This window comes from Ranitomeya imitator, chromosome 7 (genome assembly GCF_032444005.1).
Source record: "Ranitomeya imitator isolate aRanImi1 chromosome 7, aRanImi1.pri, whole genome shotgun sequence".
Lineage (NCBI taxonomy): Eukaryota > Metazoa > Chordata > Amphibia > Anura > Dendrobatidae > Ranitomeya > Ranitomeya imitator.
Genome location: NC_091288.1, coordinates 201,930,781 through 201,951,148, shown reverse-complemented (window position 1 = coordinate 201,951,148; position 20,368 = coordinate 201,930,781). Strand labels below are relative to the sequence as shown.

Sequence of the window (20,368 nt, the reverse complement as noted above, 5' to 3'; positions counted from 1 at the left end):
CCCAAGCAGATCCCTCTACAGCTCTAATAACGGAGCAACTCCCGGCGTTTTCTAAATCTGTTAAGATGTTGTCCTAAGATCCTGCTTTTATTGGGCGCTGATTAGTATCGGGCGCAGCGTCTCTGCAGGGCACAATATCCCCCGTGCGGCTGCCTGTAGTATCGGTCACAGCCTGGGACGTGTCTTCTCTACTCTCCCCTCTTATTTTCCTCCCCGTCTTTCCATACTAGAGCCGGCACCGCAAACTTCGGGTGATGCGGTTTCTTCTTATTGATCTCAAACCTCACAGATTTATGGGGGATATATCCGCACACTGCCTCCCGGAGGCCCCTCTATGCACACAGTACAAACCCCGGAGTGATGCGGTTACTACAGTCCTGCCGTGAGATGAATGTGTTGATTCTGCTACTTGATGTTATACTGAACAGGGGGCAGCGAATATTCACAGGGAATGTGGCTGTCTGAGGCAGCTGGATAGACGGACGCCCTGTGTACCGGGTACGGAGACTCCTATGTGATGACCACGTCCTGGACACTAATGTTTCGGATGGAAGGCGCCTCTGAAGACTATTATAACCTCCCCAGAATATTAATGGCAACCGATAAGCAAACCGATCCCCGTGTTTGGGGGCAGACAGCTGGGAGGACAGGACCCGGTATTATCGGCGATCGCCGCTCCAGCAGAGGGGCCGGTAATAATCCGACGGACAAAGAACAGATATTGAGCGGGAAATTCAAAACCATCAACGGATCTGTAATCAGCCAATGAGCGAGAGACATCCGCAGGCGCCGACCAATCCCAGATACAGGAATATCCGCCTCCATTTAACTCCTTAGTCGCCGTGTGTGTGCTGACCCCCACTACACACTCGCTTTACAGAACCGGCGACTTCCCCCACCCGAGACCCGGTAGCGTCACATCAGGCTTTCTCTCTCTCTTTCTTTCTCGCTCTCTCTCACGGAGAGCTGATCAATCCTTCATGTCAGCACCTCTCCAGAATGAGGCTGATGTACTAGATTTTCTCGGCACCACCATCCGCATGTGGGGTGCTGCTGTAATCCCGTTCATTATCCTCATTTTTCCTCTGCACATTCCCACATCCAGCCAAGTGATCGCGGGGTCCAGTATACTCATCAGCATTGCCAATACTTCGATATGTAGCAAAGGAGGTGTGGTGTAAAACTTTGGGGGGCTTTTGAGGGCAACCCAAACGTTGTGCCCCACCAAAAAATGCCCCGGTTGACCCAAAACATTCTGAAAAAAATTACCACACACTCTTAAAGTGTTCCTCTACACACCCTGAGAATTTGTGGTCGACAGACCCAAATCGGGCTGAGCAGTGACCTTGCGCACCATAGACTTCAATGGGCAGGGTCACTTTGGGGAGTCTCTGCTCAGCCCTGTTTGTGGCTATCAACCACACATTTTCAGGGTGTGTAGCGTACCCATAGCTCTAGTGGACCAGTGCTGCAAAAATGTGGGGGGCATTTTGAGATCACCCCAAAAATATGCCCCCCTTCCCGACCCCCAAACTTCTGAACAAATTACCCGACACTCTTGAATTGTTCCTCTACACACCCTGAAAATGTGGGGTCGGTAGGCACAAACCAGGCTGGGCAGTGACCCTGCGCGCGATAGGCTTCAATGGGCAGGGCAGCTTTGGGGGGTAACTGCTCAGCCCAGATTGGGGCTATCGACGTCAAATTTTCATAGTGTGTAGAGGAACAATTCATTAGTTGGGCTATTTTTTTTTCAGAATTTTTAGGTTAATGGGAGGGGGGCATTTTTTTTTTTTTTTTTTTTTGGGGGTGGGGGGGCATTAGTTTTGGGGTGCCCTCAAAGTGCCACCCTCAATTTTTTACACTATTGGTTCGCTAGGGGTACTCTACACACCCTGAAAATTTGGGGTTGATAGCCCAAAACCGGGTTGAGCTGTGACCCCCCAAATTGACCTTGCCCACAAGTAATGCCCCTCAAAAAAATGCCCCCCCCCCGGGCCGTTAACCCCCCCCCCCCCCCCGAATTCTGAAATAAGTACCCCACACTCTTGAATTGTTCCTCTACACTTTGGGAGGTCACCGCTCATGTACAGCACCATGGAATCAATGGTGCTATATAAAAAAATAATAATAGTATACTGTATACACTGCTCTATATACACCGCACTATACTGCACACTGCTCTATATACTGAACGCTTTGCTCTATATAATGCACACAATGATCTATATACTGTACACACTGCTGTACATACTCTACACTCTCCTCTACATACTGTACACACTGCTGTATATACTGTGTACAGTGCTCTATATACTGTACACACTGCTCTATGTACTGTACCCTCTCCTGTATATACTGTACACACAGCTCTTTATACTGTGCACTCTGCTCTATATACTGTACTCTGCTGTATATACTGTATACTCTGCTCTATATACTGCACACACCGCACTACTGTACACTGCTCTATATACTGTACACTCTGGTCTATTTACTGTACATTGCTGTAAATACTGTACACTGCTGTATATACTGTACACTGCTCTATATACTGTGTACTCTGCTGCATATACTGCACACACTGCTCTGTATACTGTACACTCTGGTCTATATACTGTGTACTCTGCTGTATATACTGTACACTCTGGTCTACATACAGTGTACTCTGCTGTATATACTGCACACACCGCTCTATATACTGTACACACCGCACTATACTATACTATACACTGCTCTATATACTGTACACTGCTGTATATACTATACACTGCTCTATATACTGTACACTCTGCTGTATATACTGCACACACTGCTCTGTATACTGTACACTCTGGTCTATATACTGTACACTCTGCTCTATATACTGTGTACTCTGCTCTATATACTGTACACTCTGCTGTATATACTGTACCCTCTCCTCTATTATCAGTGGCACTTATTACACTGCTGATCTGGGCTGTGCAGATGTGATGCTGTGCACTATATATACTATATACAGCTGTGTTCTCTGTGTAGACGCTGGATTTTGTGTCTCCGCTCTTCTCCCAATATTCCCCTTTTGCATAATAGTGGGGGTCATATACATCCGTTAATATTTCAGTTTTCTCCCCTGAGATGTTCATGTGTTTGGTTGGGGAGTCGCACTGTGCAGCTGTCGCCTCATCAGAGCTCTTTCCCACCACTAAGACAAGATATCAGGCAGGTGATTGCACTCAGCCACCGATGTGGATCATCTACTGATGTGGAACACGTGTCCCCCCAATCCTCTGCACATACGGGGTACAGTGATATCACAGGTCAGGGAGGGGGCAGTCAGCGGAGGCCGTCGCCTGTGTTACCCTTCTGGGTTCTCAGCAGCTCCAGCTCGTCCCCACATCGTACAATCAGCTCCCTGTACGATAGACATTGGAGTAAAGATCCCTGTGATGGTGACAAGAGCCGGGAATAGGAGGAACGAGCTCCCGCAGCAGATTTATCTCCCCGGTACACAGTGAGGTGCAGATCGGGAGGACGGCGGCGATGATCCCGGGATTTGTTCTCCGCTCTTTCCCGGCATCTCTGCTAGTGACGGCTACAAATGGCCGGTGGAGATGTTGGAGAAGGAGAGGCGATGGAGGAAGCGCGCTCTGCTGTCCGGTGTTAGCCGGTAAAGGGCTTTTATCCCGGGCAGGGAAGCACAAGGAGAGAGCGGTGCTTCACCCGGACTCAGCTGGGAGGAGGCGGGGTTTATGTCCAGTGTCAGCCAATAGAAGCTCAGAACGGTGCAGCTCAGCAGCCAATCAGTGCGCAGTAAGCCTGTACATATAACAGGCGCCTCCAGCTCCGGCCTCAGTGTTTTCCTTCCTATCAGGAAATATTTTCATTTTGTTTTTCCGCAGCACATGATGGCAGAGACCGCGCCAGCCGCCGCTCCCCCTCCCGCAGAACCGGCCGCCAAATCCAAGAAGCAGCCGAAGAAATCTGCTGCCAAGAAGAGCAATAAACCCTCCGGCCCCAGCGTCTCCGAGCTGATCGTGAAAGCCGTGTCCGCCTCCAAGGAGCGCAGCGGGGTGTCTCTGGCCGCCCTGAAGAAGGCTCTGTCTGCCGGAGGATACGATGTAGAGAAGAACAACAGCCGCCTGAAGCTGGCCGTCAAGTCTCTGGTCACCAAGGGCGCCCTCCTCCAGGTGAAGGGCAGCGGCGCCTCCGGGTCCTTCAAGCTGAACAAGAAGCAGGAGACGAAGGACAAAGTGGCCAAGAAGAAGCCAGCAGCTGCGGCCAAACCTAAGAAACCCGCTGCTGCCAAGAAAGCCGCCAAATCTCCGAAGAAGCCCAAGAAGGCTCCGACCGCGGCCAAGAAGAGCCCGAAAAAGGCCAAGAAGCCCGCAGCTGCCAAGAAAGCGGCCAAGAGCCCCAAAAAGCCGAAAGCCGCTCCCAAGCCCAAGAAGGTGACGAAGAGTCCGGCTAAGAAGGCGGCCAAACCCGCCAAGAGTCGGTTAAGAAGGCTGCGAAAGCCAAGAAGCCCGCGGCTAAGAAATAAGCTGCAGCCCCTGTTCTGATACCACAAAGGCTCTTATAAGAGCCACCACCTCCTCCCCGCAGAGCTGTATGATCAGTGCCAACACCTCCTCCCAGCAGAGCTGTATGATCAGTGCCACTACCTCCTCCCCACAGGGCTGTATGATCAGTGCCACCACCTCCCCGCAGAGCTGTATGATCAGTGCCACCACCTCCTCCCCGCAGAGCTGTATGATCAGTGCCATCACCCACTCCCCGCAGAGCTGTATGATCAGTGCCACCACCTCCTCCTCGCAGAGCTGTATGATCAGTGCCACCACCTCCTCCCCGCAGAGCTGTATGATCAGAGCAACCACCTTCTCCCCACAGAGCTGTATGATCAGTGCCACCACCTCCTCCCCGCAGAGCTGTATGATCAGTGCCACTACCTCCTCCCCGCAGAGCTGTATTATCAGTGCCACTACCTCCTCCCCGCAGAGCTGTATGATCAGAGCAACCACCTTCTCCCCACAGAGCTGTATGATCAGAGCCACCACCTCCTCCCCAGCAGAGCTGTATGATCAGAGCCATCACATTCTCCCCGCAGAGCTGTATGATCAGAGCCACTACCTCCTCCCCGCAGAGCTGTATGATCAGTGCCACCACCTCCTCCCCGCAGAGCTGTATGATCAGTGCCACCACCTCCTCCCCGCAGAGCTGTATGATCAGTGCCATCACCCACTCCCCGCAGAGCTGTATGATCAGTGCCACCACCTCCTCCTCGCAGAGCTGTATGATCAGTGCCACCACCTCCTCCCCGCAGAGCTGTATGATCAGAGCAACCACCTTCTCCCCACAGAGCTGTATGATCAGTGCCACCACCTCCTCCCCGCAGAGCTGTATGATCAGTGCCATCACCTCCTCCTCGCAGAGCTGTATGATCAGAGCAACCACCTTCTCCCCACAGAGCTGTATGATCAGTGCCACTACCTCCTCCCCGCAGAGCTGTATTATCAGTGCCACTACCTCCTCCCCGCAGAGCTGTATGATCAGAGCAACCACCTTCTCCCCACAGAGCTGTATGATCAGAGCCACCACCTCCTCCCCAGCAGAGCTGTATGATCAGAGCCATCACATTCTCCCCGCAGAGCTGTATGATCAGAGCCACTACCTCCTCCCCGCAGAGCTGTATGATCAGTGCCACTACCTCCTCCCCGCAGAGCTGTATGATCAGAGCAACCACCTCCTCCCCAGCAGAGCTGTATGATCAGTGCCACCACCTCTCCCCACAGAGCTGTATGATCAGAGCCACCACCTCCTCCCCGCAGAGCTGTATGATCAGTGCCACCACCTCCTCCCCGCAGAGCTGTATGATCAGTGCCATCACCTCCTCCTCGCAGAGCTGTATGATCAGAGCAACCACCTTCTCCCCACAGAGCTGTATGATCAGTGCCACTACCTCCTCCCCGCAGAGCTGTATTATCAGTGCCACTACCTCCTCCCCGCAGAGCTGTATGATCAGAGCAACCACCTTCTCCCCACAGAGCTGTATGATCAGAGCCACCACCTCCTCCCCACAGAGCTGTATGATCAGTGCCACCGCCTCCTCCCCGCAGAGCTGTATGATTAGTTCTCGGACTTCTAATGTTTGTAATATAACTGATGCTGGGCGCAGTCTCAGGATGGGGGGTTTGTGTGATCTGTCGATATTGCGGGAGCTGCACTGTACAGCGCTATACACGGGGACATTTGAACGCAAATACATCAGCTGCTCCAGCAAGCGGCAAATGAGTGATCTGAGGACAGACGCATCACGGAAGAGGCGGGGACTTCAGGGGCGGGATTAGTGGGCGGGAATAATAACAATGACTGGTCAAACAAATCAACCCTTATTGGCCACTTTATTTCATGAAAGAGCCAGTGGAGCGCAGGGGGCGTGTTTCCCAGAAACCAATGAGGACGCGCCCCGGAGCATAAATACCCTGCTCCCGCCGCTCCTCTTATCACATCTGTGCCCGACACGTCTATACGGAGCCATGGCAAGAACAAAGCAGACCGCTCGTAAATCCACCGGAGGGAAAGCTCCCCGCAAGCAGCTGGCCACTAAAGCCGCCAGGAAGAGCGCTCCCGCCACTGGTGGAGTGAAGAAGCCGCATCGTTACCGGCCGGGAACAGTCGCTCTCCGTGAGATCCGCCGCTATCAGAAATCCACCGAGCTGCTGATCCGTAAGCTTCCCTTCCAGCGCCTGGTGAGGGAGATCGCCCAGGACTTCAAGACCGATCTGCGTTTCCAGAGTTCGGCCGTCATGGCCCTGCAGGAGGCCAGCGAGGCTTATCTGGTGGGGTTGTTCGAGGACACCAACCTGTGCGCCATCCACGCCAAGAGGGTCACCATCATGCCCAAAGACATCCAGCTGGCCCGCCGGATCCGTGGGGAGAGAGCTTAGATCTGCCCCGGCTGCGACCACAACACAAAGGCTCTTTTCAGAGCCACCAAAGTCTCTCCCAAATGAGCCGATTCCTGAGCAGTCCCTTTTCTGCGCGTATTCTCAGTGTACGAAGCGCAGGCACGGTCGATCAGTTAAATGGACGGAGGCTGCTGCTTCCGATATTGCAGGTGATCAGCGATATTGGTTATCGCTCTGCACATTCTCTATTCTCGCCCAGTCCAAAAGTGTCCGACATCTATAACAAAACCGACGTGTTATAAGGACCGCGTAAAGTGTGTACAGTGCACAACCGGGTTTGCGGTGGTGGATGTGCGGTTCCTATACAGTGCAGACGTAAATGGGGTGGATCTGCAGGAACGCGGTCACTATTGAGTTAATGGAGTAAAAGTAATCGGTGATTGGTCGGTTCCTGAGAACGGTTCTTTATGCTGATGTTTTGTGGTCATTTACCGATCCGCTGGTGGATTTGAAATTCCCGCTCATTTGCTGCTCGCGCTCCTGAGGATCATAACCGATCACAATCTGCTGTCTCACGCGCTGGGTCCTAGTGCCGCCTCCTCAGTCTTGCGGCTTTAGGTTGTTCTCTTTTGTTCGGATCGGAGATCTCTGCGCTTAGTTTCTGTTAATAACCTCATTTGTCCCTCAGATCGGTGATGACGCCTTTATGTGATCTATTCTGCCTGACACTGGTCTGAGCAGATCCCTCCCCCGTGTGCTGCGATGGTCGCATTTGTGGTGGGTGGGTCGTTAAGCAATTCTCGTATATTTGACTTTTCCCATCTTCTCCAGGGCTGGAGCCGCAGGGTGACTGGTTACATGCAGCTCCCTGCTCTGAGGGACCGGTAATGGCCGCCAGTCCGGCACCACGTGTAATGATGAGTGACTGCCGGGGATCACGAGTTTTCTGTAGATTATTGTCCCTAGAATATATTTTTTATTCTACTAGCTAACATTTGGCAGAAGCTGGAAACTAGCAACATAAATAACAATGAAAAAAAATCGAAATAACCAACAGATCTAGCAGCGGCGCCGAGATGAGAAGAATAGAGAAGCGGGGAAATAAGAGCACAATAAGCGGGAAATTCAAAATTAGCAACTGTTCTGTGCTCAACCAATCAGAGACTAAAGGGAGGGGCTAACTGCAAATTCAGTACCAGAAATCTCGCCCCGGAAACGCGTCATCTGTACAGTTCTCGCTCCGGTCCGCTCACTCTCTATATAAAGGAAGGACTCTGCGCTGATCAGTCATCGTGTTTGGCTGACTACGTGGAAGATGTCTGGTCGCGGCAAAGGAGGAAAAGGTCTCGGGAAGGGCGGCGCCAAGCGGCACAGGAAGGTGCTCCGTGATAACATCCAGGGCATCACCAAGCCTGCCATCCGCCGTCTAGCTCGCAGAGGAGGCGTCAAGCGCATCTCTGGCCTCATCTATGAGGAGACTCGCGGTGTCCTGAAAGTCTTCCTGGAGAACGTGATCCGTGACGCCGTCACCTACACCGAGCACGCCAAGAGGAAGACCGTCACCGCCATGGACGTGGTGTACGCGCTCAAGCGCCAGGGCCGCACTCTCTACGGCTTCGGAGGTTAATTGTGTTCTCTTCTGTCCTCACAACCCAAAGGCTCTTTTCAGAGCCACCCACATCTCAGTGAGAGGCTGCACCTTCCTATTCCTGCGCTCTTGTTCCTGGTGGTTTTAAAGTTAATATATCGTTTAGAACCTTTACTGAGCCACTAATGCTTTGGGTTCCCGGTCGAAGGAATGAAGCCGCATTATCCAGATTCTGGGATGTGCCCGCAGTGTGTGATCTGGGACCAGAGTCTTTTCCAATATTTTGACCTAGAAAGACAAACCTGGTTTTCCCAAGCCCGCCGGATCCGTGGGGAGAGAGCTTAGATCTGCCCCGGCACCGACCACAACACAAAGGCTCTTTTCAGAGCCACTAAATCCTCCCTCAAGACGAGCTCATTCCTCACATATAATTATGCCCGGAGGGATCACTTGTGCTCGGTAACATCTGGTCTCTGGGTCACTCGCGGCTCAGTCTGCAGTGTGTGGGGGAGTAAATACATATATGCGGAAATGTAATAATCTCATCCCCTCTTCCCTGTGCGCCCTGATCAGGACCAATACTAGAATAATCCGCAAAGATATTGATGTGTGATGGGACTGGATGCGGCAAGAATGCTCATATGTGACCATACAGGGCGCCCATCTACTCTGCGATATTTCCTGTTATTCTTCTCACTGCAGGAGTTTACAGTTCTATAGTAGGTTTCCCTAGATAACATTAATCAGCATTTTAGACTCCCCACCCCAATTTTAAGATTGTTTCTAATCTGCATGACCTCGTTTCTGTATATTCCCTGCACTGAATATTGCTGGTCTGATGGAGTCACTATAGTCGCAAAGTTCTGCACCTTCTATTATAGAAAGCGGATACTTCTCCCTTGATCCTGGAAATATATAAACTCCTGTATGGGACACAAGTGACCATTGATCGCTCCACACAAACACTTTTCGGACATCTGATCGTCCTGAAACTACAGAAAGACAAAAAACGGAAAATTCATCAGCCACTCAGCGGGAACTCCACGTTCCTAAACGGTTAACGTTAGCCCCTCCCCTTCCTCTGCAGATTGGCTGCACACAGGGCGGGTAGGAATTTTGAATTTCCCGCTTGTTGTAGTTTCCGCAGCTTCTTGTGATGTGATATAAAGTCCACCAACAGCAATCTCCTGTAATCACCTTCCAAATCACCGTGGAGTCATTTAATAAATAAATGTTTTCTTTGGAGAAACAAAGTGAGAATCATAAACTTCAATTAATACGAGACCACAAAGTATCGGACGATCCATGGAGCAAGAGCTGGAATAAAAAGCCACTGAACTCAGAGCGATTTGTAGTTTTTTTTGTTTTTTAAAGTATAATCAATACACACAAACAGTTTTATATCAGACATAAATAAAAGAGGGACGGTAAATATAAATTTTAATAGGGTAAGAAAAAGGATCAAATATGATAAAAGTGTAGGAAAAGACAACAGTCCAAGCAGGTCAGAGTTACAGGAGAAATGTAATATGGTAACTAAAATTGAATAGCCTAAATAAGGGAAAAGAAAAACATGTTAGTAAAATACAAGATATGAGGTTACTCAGGAGCATTTAGCGTCTTCTTTTGCCTCCAAAAGCAGATAAGTGTTTAACAATTAATTTCCTAGCGGCTTACAGATAGGAGATGGTTGTACACAGCTGTTCTTAATTGTCAGCTTCTTCAGACTACTGCTGCTTCTCTGCAAGTCAGTGCACACCTCAGTCTGCCTCATTGTTGCATTGTTACTATTAGTCCTGACATATGTCTCCTGCTGGATATCACTATTCCAATGATTCAGCTATTACAATGAAGAGATGATCCTCTAAAATCTGTGCAGCCCATCATTCTACAGCTCCAGCAACTGAGGAATGACAGGTTTTGGAATTCTTTCTCTGTGTTCTTTCTCCATTGCTTATGGTTTTATCCATCTAAGCTGTTGTCATTATCTTCTACGGGAAGATAATAAATGTTCTGTGAATGTAAATCTTCATATGAAGAAACAGGTTATATCTAAGTTTTATGATCTCTGTCATTTGCAATACAAGTGTTATTAAAATAAAGTAAACCGTCAATTCGTATAACAAGAAAATCACAGTGGGGGCAAGTTATTCTCATTGTTATAATGCTGCTCCCCATTGAGGACAGTACTCGGCGGCCTCGCTGCCTGCGGCTCATTAATGTCACCTGAATGCGTCTGGTAAGTGATAATGAGCTTCCCCCAATAATTAGATGCAGCGCTACAGATCATCCCCTTACACCCCATGGCAGGTGATGTCCCCGTCTCCTGAGCCCGGAACTTCCTGCCCCCCTCTGTGTACCGGAGCTCGCAGCGAGGAGAGTCCCGGCTGCTGCGTGTTCTGCCTGTCCTTTCTCCGCTGTCAGGGTGTCACTGGCACATTCCTTGTTAGGGGGGATTCCTCCTTCAGCTGCAGGCTGCTCTGAGTGCGGGTGACACCGGTCACTAGTCCCCAGCCCGCTCTGCTGTTCTGCAGCGTGAGGAGAGGGAACTCCCGGTACCGGTCTCTGGCTATGAGTGTCCTCTGCTGGGCATAGATGGGTCCTCAGGGAGCGTCTGCTGCTCTCGGGAATCATTACTGGACATTGCATACAAGGACCATTATCTCCATATAACTAGAACAGACAATGAAGGGGAGAAGGTGGTGGCACTGATCATACAGCTCTGTGGGGAGAAGGTGGTGGCACTGATCATATAGCTCTGCTGGGGAGGAAGTGGTTGCTCTGATCATACAGCTCTGCGGGGAGGAGGTAGTGGCACTGATCATACAGCTCTGCGGGGAGGAGGAGGTGGTGGCACTGATCATACAGCTCTGCGGGGAGGAGGAGGTGGTGGCACTGATCATACAGCTCTGCAGGGAGGAGGAGGTGGTGGCACTGATCATACAGCTCTGCGGGGAGGAGGTGGTGGCACTGATCATACAGCTCTGCGGGGAGGAGGCGGTGGCACTGATCATACAGTTCCGTGGGGAGGAGGTGGTGGCACTGATCATACAGCTCTGCGAGGAGGTGGTGGCACTGATCATACAGCTCTGCGGGGAGTGGGTGATGGCACTGATCATACAGCTCTGTGGGGAGAAGGTGGTTGCTCTGATCATACAGCTCTGCGGGGAGGAGGTGGTGGCACTGATCATACAGCTCTGCGAGGAGGAGGTGGTGGCACTGATCATACAGCTCTGTTGGGAGAAGGTGGTGGCACTGATCATACAGCTCTGCGGGGAGGAGGTGGTGGCTCATTGAATGAGATTAAATGGCTGCGGAAGTGCAGAGCTCCTATCTGACTAACATTAAGTCTCCCGAGTCCTGACATATACTGGTGTTTGCCCCCATCTTATTGTGCTGCCCCCTGTTTGCATTATGGAGCTGGAACCGCTGATGCTGTTCATTGTTACGGTACTATTTGGTAAATGATACAAGGGTGTATGGGGTATGTACATACACATATATACATGCACATACTGACACCTCTGCACAATCGATAACCCGCTGAGCTGCTTTTATAAGACATGAAATCTATAACTCCCCGCAGCCTCCGCCAATATTGGTTACATGAGCGGATTACACAGAATAGAATCTGATCACTTCGGCATAAGGGCTGGCAGGTAGTGAAGCTCCGCTCTCCCCTTGTGCTTCCCTGCCCGGGATAAAAACCCTTTACCGGCTAACACCGGACAGCAGAGCGCGATTCCTCCGTCGCTTCTCCTTCTCCATCATCTCCACCGACCGTTTGTAGCCGTCACTAGTGGAAACGCCTAGAAATTGCGGAGATTATCGCCGCCGTCCTCCCGATCTGCACATCACTGTGTGTCCGGGTAGATAAATCTGCTGCGGGAGCTCGTTCCTCCTATTCCCGGCTCTTGTCACCATCACAGGGATCTTTACTCCAGTGTCTATCGCACAGGAAGCTGATTGTACGATGTGGGGACCAGCTGGAGCTGCTGAGAACCCAGAAGGGTAACACAGGCGACGGCCTCCGCTGACTGCCACCTCCCTGACCTGTGATATCACTCTACCCCGTATGTGCAGAGTATTGGGGGGACACGTGTTCCACATCAGTAGATGATCCATATCGGGGGCTGATTGCAATCACCTGCCTGATATCGTGTCTTACCCAGTGTGAAGCTGTGACCGCTGCGGCCTGTAATGGAGGGAAGAGCTCTGATGAGGCGACAGCTGCACAGCGCGACTCCCCAACCAAACACATGAACATCTCGGGAGAAAACTGAAATATTCATGCATGTATGTGACCCCCACTGTTGTGCAAAAGGGGAATATTGGGAGAAAAGCGGAGACACAAAATCCAGCGTCTACACAGAGAACACAGCTGTATATAGTATATATAGTGCACAACATCACATCTGCACAGCCCAGATCAGCAGTGTAATAAGTGTCACAGATAATAGAGGAGAGTCTACAGTATATACAACAGTGTGTACAGTATATAAAGCAGAGTACAGTATATACAGCAGTGTCCAGTTTATAGACCAGAGTGTACAGTATATAGAGCAGTGTATAGCATAGTGCCGTGTGTACAGTATATAGAGCAGAGTATGCAGTATATACAGCAGTGTATACAGACTGTGCAACAGATTGTACAGTATATACAGCAATATATACAGTATATATACAGTATATATACAGCAATATATACAGTATATATACAGTATATACAGTATATAGAGCAGTGTGTACAGTATTTAGAGCAGTGTACAGTATATAGAGCAGTGTGAACAGTATATACAGCAGTGTACAGTATTATAGACCAGAGCGTACAGTATATAGAGCAGTGTGTACAGTATATACAGCAGAGTACACAGTATATAGACCAGAGTGTACAGTAGCAGTGTGTACAGTATATACAGGAGAGGGTACAGTATGTAAATCAGTGTACAGTATATAGAGCAGTATACAATATATAGAGCAGTGTGTACAGTATATAGAGCAGTGTACAATATCTAGAGCAGTGTGTACAGTATATAGAGCAAGGTATTCAGAAAAAAAATAGCCCACACTCATGAATTATTCCTCTACACACTATGAAAATTTGAAGTCGATAGCCCCAATCTGTGCACTGCTGAGCAGTTACCCCCCAAAGCTGCCCTGCCCATGGAAGCCTATCGCGCGCAGGGTCACTGCTCAGCCTAGTTTGTGCCCATCGACCCCAAATGTTCAGGGTGTGTAGAGGAACAATTCAAGAGTGTCGGGTAATTTGTTCAGAAGTTTGGGGGTGGGGAGGGGCATATGTTTTGGGTCATCTCAAAATGCCCCCTAAATTTTTACAGCACTGGTCCACTAGAGCTACACACCCTGAACATTTGGGGTTGATGATAGCCACAAACTGGGCTGAGCAGAGACTCCCCAAAGTGACCCTGCCCATTGAAGTCTGTGTTGCGCAAGGTCACTGCTAAGCCCGGTTTGGGTCTGTCGACCACAAATTCTCAGGGTGTGTAGAGGAACACTATAAGAGTGTGTGGTAATTTTTTTCAGAATGTTTTGGGTCAACCGGGACATTTTTTGGTGGGGCACAACGTTTGGGTTGCCCTCAAAATGCCCCCCAAATTTTTACACCACTCCTTCTTTGCTACATATCGAAGTATTGGCAATGCTGATGAGTATACTGGACCCCGCGATCACTTGGCTGGATGTGGGAATGTGCAGAGGAAAAATGAGGATAATGAACGGGATTACAGCAGCACCCCACATGCGGATGGTGGTGCCGAGAAAATCTAGTACATCCCCAGACTCCCCAGCAGATAAGCCTCGCTGGCCTCCTGCAGGGCCATGACGGCCGAGCTCTGGAAGTGGCACAGTCATTTGTCAGTAAGTTGCAGTATATGGGGGCACTCTGCACTATACAGATGAATAGCAGCACTATATTGGAGTATACTGCAGCACATGAAGGGTAAACAGAGCTACATTAACACATAGAGCACTATATGAGGGTGCACTGCGGTATATGGCGCTTCACAGCACTATTTAGATGTATTCAGCATTATACGTGTTTTACAGCGCTATATGGAGGGTGCTGAAAAGCGAAATATCAGTTGGAGAACCACCAATCAGCTGCAGTGGGCGGAGCGTCTGACGTTCCCGTTGGTCACATGACATCATCACCCAATAGCACGGCGGTCTGACAGCAGCGCTCATCTGCATGGCCGGGCTATAAATTCCTCCGCTCTTGGAGGAGCAGGATCATTATTCTGCTCACTTGTGCTGAGACCGGTGTTATCATGCCTGAACCCGCCAAGTCTGCGCCTGCGCCCAAGAAGGGCTCCAAGAAAGCCGTGACCAAGACTCAGAAGAAGGACGGCAAGAAGCGGAGGAAGAGCAGGAAGGAGAGCTACGCCATCTACGTGTACAAGGTGCTGAAGCAGGTCCACCCCGACACCGGCATCTCCTCCAAGGCCATGGGCATCATGAACTCCTTCGTCAACGACATCTTCGAGCGCATCGCAGGGGAAGCCTCCCGCCTGGCTCACTACAACAAGCGCTCCACCATCACCTCCCGGGAGATCCAGACCGCCGTGCGCCTGCTGCTGCCCGGAGAGCTGGCCAAGCACGCCGTGTCCGAGGGCACCAAGGCCGTCACCAAGTACACCAGCGCCAAGTGATCGGCTCCGTGCTCCGCTCCTCACCCCAAAGGCTCTTCTAAGAGCCACCCACACCCTCCCTATAAGAGCCACCCACACCCTCCCTATAAGAGCCACCTACACCCTCACTATAAGAGCCACCCACACTGCTCCGGTGTCCTCTCCCGTCTCCCCGAGGTGTCTGCTCGCACCGCCCGGGGCTCTGCGTCTGATGACGAGGGAGATGGTGAGAAAACCTCAGGAATAATCTGGGCATTGCTCAGTGAGTTGATGTGTATTCAGGGACTTATTTAACCCCTTGCTGCACAGATCTCGGCATTCTGGGGTCTCGTTCATTACTCTCCTTTCTCCGTTAACAGGAGCCATTTGTGGTGGTCGGTGGAGTTGATCTAGAGCCTAATTGAATTCTTTTTACAGTGTAAATGACGTCATTACATTTAGAAGCGGCGGGAAATTCAAACCCCCCTAACCGTCCTGTGTTCAGCCAATCAGCAGAGGGAGGAGCTAATGTTTCCAATGGTAAAAAGTTTAAAGTTCCCGCTTTTTTCCGTCCTTTGTCTTCATATGACACGTGCTCCCAGGACCGATATCGGGAAATCTGCTTGTGTTGAGCGATCATTGCTCTCTTACATCCCACACAGGAGTCTGCAGATTTCCAGGTTAGCGGTGCAGTATTCGCTCCTGTTTCCACTCATAGATATAGAGACTGATTCGTGTTCTCCACATGCTGTGATGTGCCCGTGTGCCTGACCTGGAGACGATCAGATCGTCCCTTTCCCGTCACAATCAGTACTGTGCAGACGATATACTGGTCAGGGACATATCCTACAAGAGACATTTCAGGGAAGACCAATTCTGCCCTTCCCAGCAGATCCCTCTGTGATGGGAAATGTACGATCATGTGTAGAAGATTGCGGAGTGTCCCTGCTCAGAACATTACCACTATCTGGGTATTGAGAACTACAATACCCAGATAGATTAGCGAAATTAGGATTATTTAGTCTAGAAAAAGACGACTGAGGGGCGATCTAATAACCATGTATAAGTATATAAGGGGACAATAGAAATATCTCGCTGAGGATCTGTTTATACCAAGGTTTATACCAAGGCCACGGGCACAAGGGGGCATTCTTTGCGTCTGGAGGAGAGAAGGTTTTTCCACCAACATAGAAGAGGATTCTTTACTGTTAGGGCGGTGAGAATCTGGAATTGCTTGCCTGAGGAGGTGGTGATGGCGAACTCAGTCGAGGGGTTCAAGAGAGGCCTGGATGTCTTCCTGGAGCAGAACAATATTGTATCATACAATACAGAAGCGGCGACTTCCCCCACCCGGGACCCGGCAGCGTCACATCAGGCTCCGGGCAGAACATAGGAGACTTGTCTCAGTCAGGCTGTGATAGGATCAGCGCGGACACCACAGGGAATCTACACAGGGTAATAAGCGGGTGAGTGAGGAGCCGCCTCCTGTGCAGATGGAGCGGAGGAGAAGCACTGACAGGGATTAACCCCTCACCCACCAGACTGTCAGTGCAATTTATGGCTGATAGTAGACACAAATTCAACAAGTGCAAACTACAAATCAACAGAATATTTCTGCACTTCCTTCTGCTCCAAGACAAATATCTGTTTTCACCCCTTATCTATTCGGTCCAAAGCGAACGTTTTCTATTGGGTGAGAAACTAATTTGAGCAAGGAGCAATAATAGGCTCCGCCCTCGGCAGCTCATTGGCGGTTCCTCAAGACTCTTCCCCATTGGCCAGCTTCAGAGTCATCCAATGACAGGAGAGGAGGGCGGAGCAGCAGACTATATAAGGCCACACAGCACAGTCTCTTCTCCACACGATTTTCGGTCTTTATTTGTTATCTGACGTTATCGCTATCATGTCTGGACGCGGCAAACAAGGAGGAAAGGTCCGAGCTAAGGCCAAGACCCGCTCATCCCGGGCAGGACTGCAGTTCCCAGTCGGCCGTGTGCACAGGCTTCTCCGCAAGGGCAACTACGCTGAGAGAGTCGGCGCCGGCGCTCCGGTCTATCTGGCCGCTGTGCTGGAGTATCTGACCGCTGAGATCCTGGAATTGGCCGGCAATGCTGCCCGGGACAACAAGAAGACCCGCATCATCCCCCGTCACCTGCAGCTGGCGGTGCGCAATGACGAGGAGCTGAACAGGCTGCTGGGTGGTGTGACCATTGCCCAGGGGGGCGTCCTGCCCAACATCCAGGCCGTGCTGCTGCCCAAGAAGACCAAGAGCAGCAAGGCGAGCAAGAGCAAGTGAGCGCTGCCGCCAATGTCTACAAAACCAAAGGCTCTTCTAAGAGCCACCCACACCGTCACCACAAGAGCCGGCGCCGCCTATCTCGGGGTCCTCACATGAGGCTGATGGTACATACACCATTGCCGCCATTGTTGGTGCACATATCCACAGAATAATAGGAGATGAATGGGTCAATCCCACATGAAGTCTCAGACCCCTCAGGTGGGAGTGTCGTCTGCCAAGCTCGCAGGAAATGTCCCCTCATTAGTGTCTGATACTCCGCGCTGAGGTCTACATGTAGTTAGCAGGTCCCGGAGTATCGGGACCGGGCGGGTGATTCTCCTCCACATCAGTGACGGCGCCTTCTCTCGGAGGACGATCCCGTGTGCGGCGGCTCTGGAGGACAGGACTCCGCGCTGTTCCGGGTGTGACCGGATTGTGATCTCCGCTATCGGCAGTGACCGGTAATAATCCTCCAGAGATTATGAGCGGGAAACTCAAATCCCCCAAAGGATCATGTGATAAGACAATGAGCGGGCAGCCTTGGGAAAGCTCAGCCTTGAAAATAGGACGTTAAATGGAGGAGAGACATCTACGTACATCAGGTACACAGACGTGTCTCCTCCATTTAACTTCTTATTTTCCGTGTTCCAGCTGATCTCTCATCAGAGTATCCAAAGATGCGGCACCTTCACCCCAGGCCCCGGTAGCGCTGTGTTCCCTATACACCGCAAACAATGTATACACTGTAAATATATATATACGGGGCAGAACCAACACCTGTGTTCCCCCGTACACTGCACTAACTGGATATATATCTACGTGACAGGACCTCGAATCACTCCGCCGCGGCTGCTGGACCTCGAAGCACATCTACCCGGCTGTCGGACATCGAAATACTCTTCGTTGGCTGTCGGATCTTGAAACGCACCTCCACAGCTGTTGGATCTCGAAATGCGCTGCCCTGCTGCCAGACCTCCAAACGCACCTGCTCGGCTGTCGGACTTCGAAACAAACCGTGACTTTGGTAAAGGTGTTTACTGTTTGGCTAAGGATTCCTATATGTGTATATGTCACAAATATTGGAGATGGGGCCGTCCCTAACGTGCCCTTACACTATAGGGCTGCCATCTAGCAGAAGCTCAGGTTCCATCTCCGACGCTCTGGTTACATGTGAAAGAGTCGGGCTTTTTCCGGCCTTATTGACTTGTCTGTGTGACTGTGACCGGCCAGTGGCATTAAAGGCTTGTGAAATCCTTCTCGCTGTGTAGCCCAAACTGCAATGGGGACACTGATCCCTCCGAACAGCATGGAAGAGACTGGCTGGAGCACACGATAAAAGAAACGCAAATGGCAGACGGGGACGTTGTTGGGGCCGGCAGGAGCGCCCACCAGAATGGGCCACTGGGGTCATAAAGAAAATTGATTTGGATAACATGGAATGTTCCTTGCCGAAAAACAGCGATTATCTTCGCTAGACTCCCCTGTCACTGCTGCAGGACGTCAAAACCACTTTATGGGGGGATGCACGATGCATATTGCTACTGGTGTGGATGTTGAAGGGACTTTTCTTACTCAGATTTCACTGCCAAAAATGGCTTTGTGCTGTAATTGGCAGTGGATCCGACCTGGTATTTCATACAGTGCCCTACTGGGACCCAGGAGCCATCATACAGCTACTCAGTAACTGACCTGCAGCATTTAATGGGTTCACTGCCCTAACGCCTAAGAAGTAAGTCCTGGTTGTAAGAGAGTAAATGCCTCTGGCACTATAGAGGGCAATGTAGTAGGGATCATTTTTCTGTTACACTGGTTTTTTAACCCTTTTGCTGCCAGTACAGTTTTCACATTAAGACAAACAATGAAAAAGAAGCAAAAAAACCCCTAATAATTTGTACTTTACAATTAAAGGCCCAGTCATGTGATTTTGCATTACTAAAGCATAACATGATATATAAAAAACTGCATAAAAATGTGTCTCTCTGGTTTGTGATTTGTACATGAGGTAATGGCAAAAATGAACATTTCATCACCAGATGTTGATCTGATGAAATATCTCTTCTAATTTCTCTTGCTTCTTTCACCCTTCCAAATCTCCATTAATGGAAGACTTTCACCATAACATGAACAATTGTTAATCATTACATTACACTGAGGATGGGTCGCTCTGGGGGTATCACATTGTATAGGGTGTAACTGTGGGTGCAGCATATTTCCTGTGTGTGTGTGTGTGTGTGTGTGTGTTGGGGGGGGGGGGGGGGGGGTAACTTAGGGCATCATACTGTTTTCGGAGTAACTGGGGATATCATACCCTTAAACAGTAACTGTGGGGGCATCCTACTGTGTGGTTATCTTGCTGTGTAGGGGGCATCATACTATGTGGAGGATAACTTTGGGGGCAGCATACTGTGTGCGGGATAAGTGGGGGCATCATACATTGTGGATGGTATGAACCACGATGATCTGGAACGGTGATGAAAATATGTGGGATATCTTTAGTCACAAGGGAAAGAAATTGCATAAAATACAAGCTGGGAAGATAATTGCAGAATATGACCAATGAGCGGGAAACTCAAACGTCCCAACAGTTCTGTGGTCAGCCAATCAGCAGAGGAAGGGAGGGGCAAATGTAGATTCTGGAAGACCCGTCCCGGAAGTGCGTCATCTCTGCAGTTCTCTCTCTGGTCCATTCTTCCTCCATATAAAGGAGCAGTCCGTGCTGTCCAGGAATCAGTTTTTGCTCACTGACTGCAGAAGATGTCTGGTCGCGGCAAAGGAGGAAAAGGTCTCGGGAAGGGCGGCGCCAAGCGGCACAGGAAGGTGCTCCGTGATAACATCCAGGGCATCACCAAGCCTGCCATCCGCCGTCTAGCTCGCAGAGGAGGCGTCAAGCGCATCTCTGGCCTCATCTATGAGGAGACTCGCGGTGTCCTGAAAGTCTTCCTGGAGAACGTGATCCGTGACGCCGTCACCTACACCGAGCACGCCAAGA

At 50.4% G+C, this 20,368-nt stretch overlaps 4 protein-coding genes across 4 annotated transcripts; all 4 read left to right on the top strand.

Annotated features, from left to right (window-relative positions):
- The first annotated feature begins 3,850 nt into the window (after positions 1–3,850).
- LOC138646167 (histone H1C-like) lies at positions 3,851–4,541 on the top strand. Its single transcript, XM_069735631.1, has one exon. The coding sequence runs from the start codon at positions 3,885–3,887 to the stop codon at positions 4,539–4,541; it is 657 nt and encodes a 218-aa protein (XP_069591732.1). The 5' UTR covers positions 3,851–3,884.
- Positions 4,542–6,487: 1,946 nt separating this feature from the next.
- LOC138646018 (histone H3) lies at positions 6,488–6,975 on the top strand. The gene has a single exon (XM_069735494.1). It carries the CDS (start codon positions 6,516–6,518, stop codon positions 6,924–6,926), a length of 411 nt encoding a protein of 136 aa, XP_069591595.1. The 5' UTR covers positions 6,488–6,515; the 3' UTR covers positions 6,927–6,975.
- Positions 6,976–14,762: 7,787 nt separating this feature from the next.
- LOC138646017 (histone H2B 1.1) lies at positions 14,763–15,143 on the top strand. The gene has a single exon (XM_069735493.1). The coding sequence runs from the start codon at positions 14,763–14,765 to the stop codon at positions 15,141–15,143; it is 381 nt and encodes a 126-aa protein (XP_069591594.1).
- Positions 15,144–16,965: 1,822 nt separating this feature from the next.
- LOC138646166 (histone H2A type 1-like) lies at positions 16,966–17,397 on the top strand. The gene has a single exon (XM_069735630.1). It carries the CDS (start codon positions 17,005–17,007, stop codon positions 17,395–17,397), a length of 393 nt encoding a protein of 130 aa, XP_069591731.1. The 5' UTR covers positions 16,966–17,004.
- The last annotated feature ends 2,971 nt before the right edge of the window (positions 17,398–20,368 follow it).

Coding starts and splice junctions, on each gene's coding strand:
- LOC138646017 (XM_069735493.1), top strand. CDS start 14,763: ATGCCTGAACCCGCCAAGTCTGCGCCTGCGCCCAAGAAGGGCTCCAAG.
- LOC138646018 (XM_069735494.1), top strand. CDS start 6,516: ATGGCAAGAACAAAGCAGACCGCTCGTAAATCCACCGGAGGGAAAGCT.
- LOC138646166 (XM_069735630.1), top strand. CDS start 17,005: ATGTCTGGACGCGGCAAACAAGGAGGAAAGGTCCGAGCTAAGGCCAAG.
- LOC138646167 (XM_069735631.1), top strand. CDS start 3,885: ATGATGGCAGAGACCGCGCCAGCCGCCGCTCCCCCTCCCGCAGAACCG.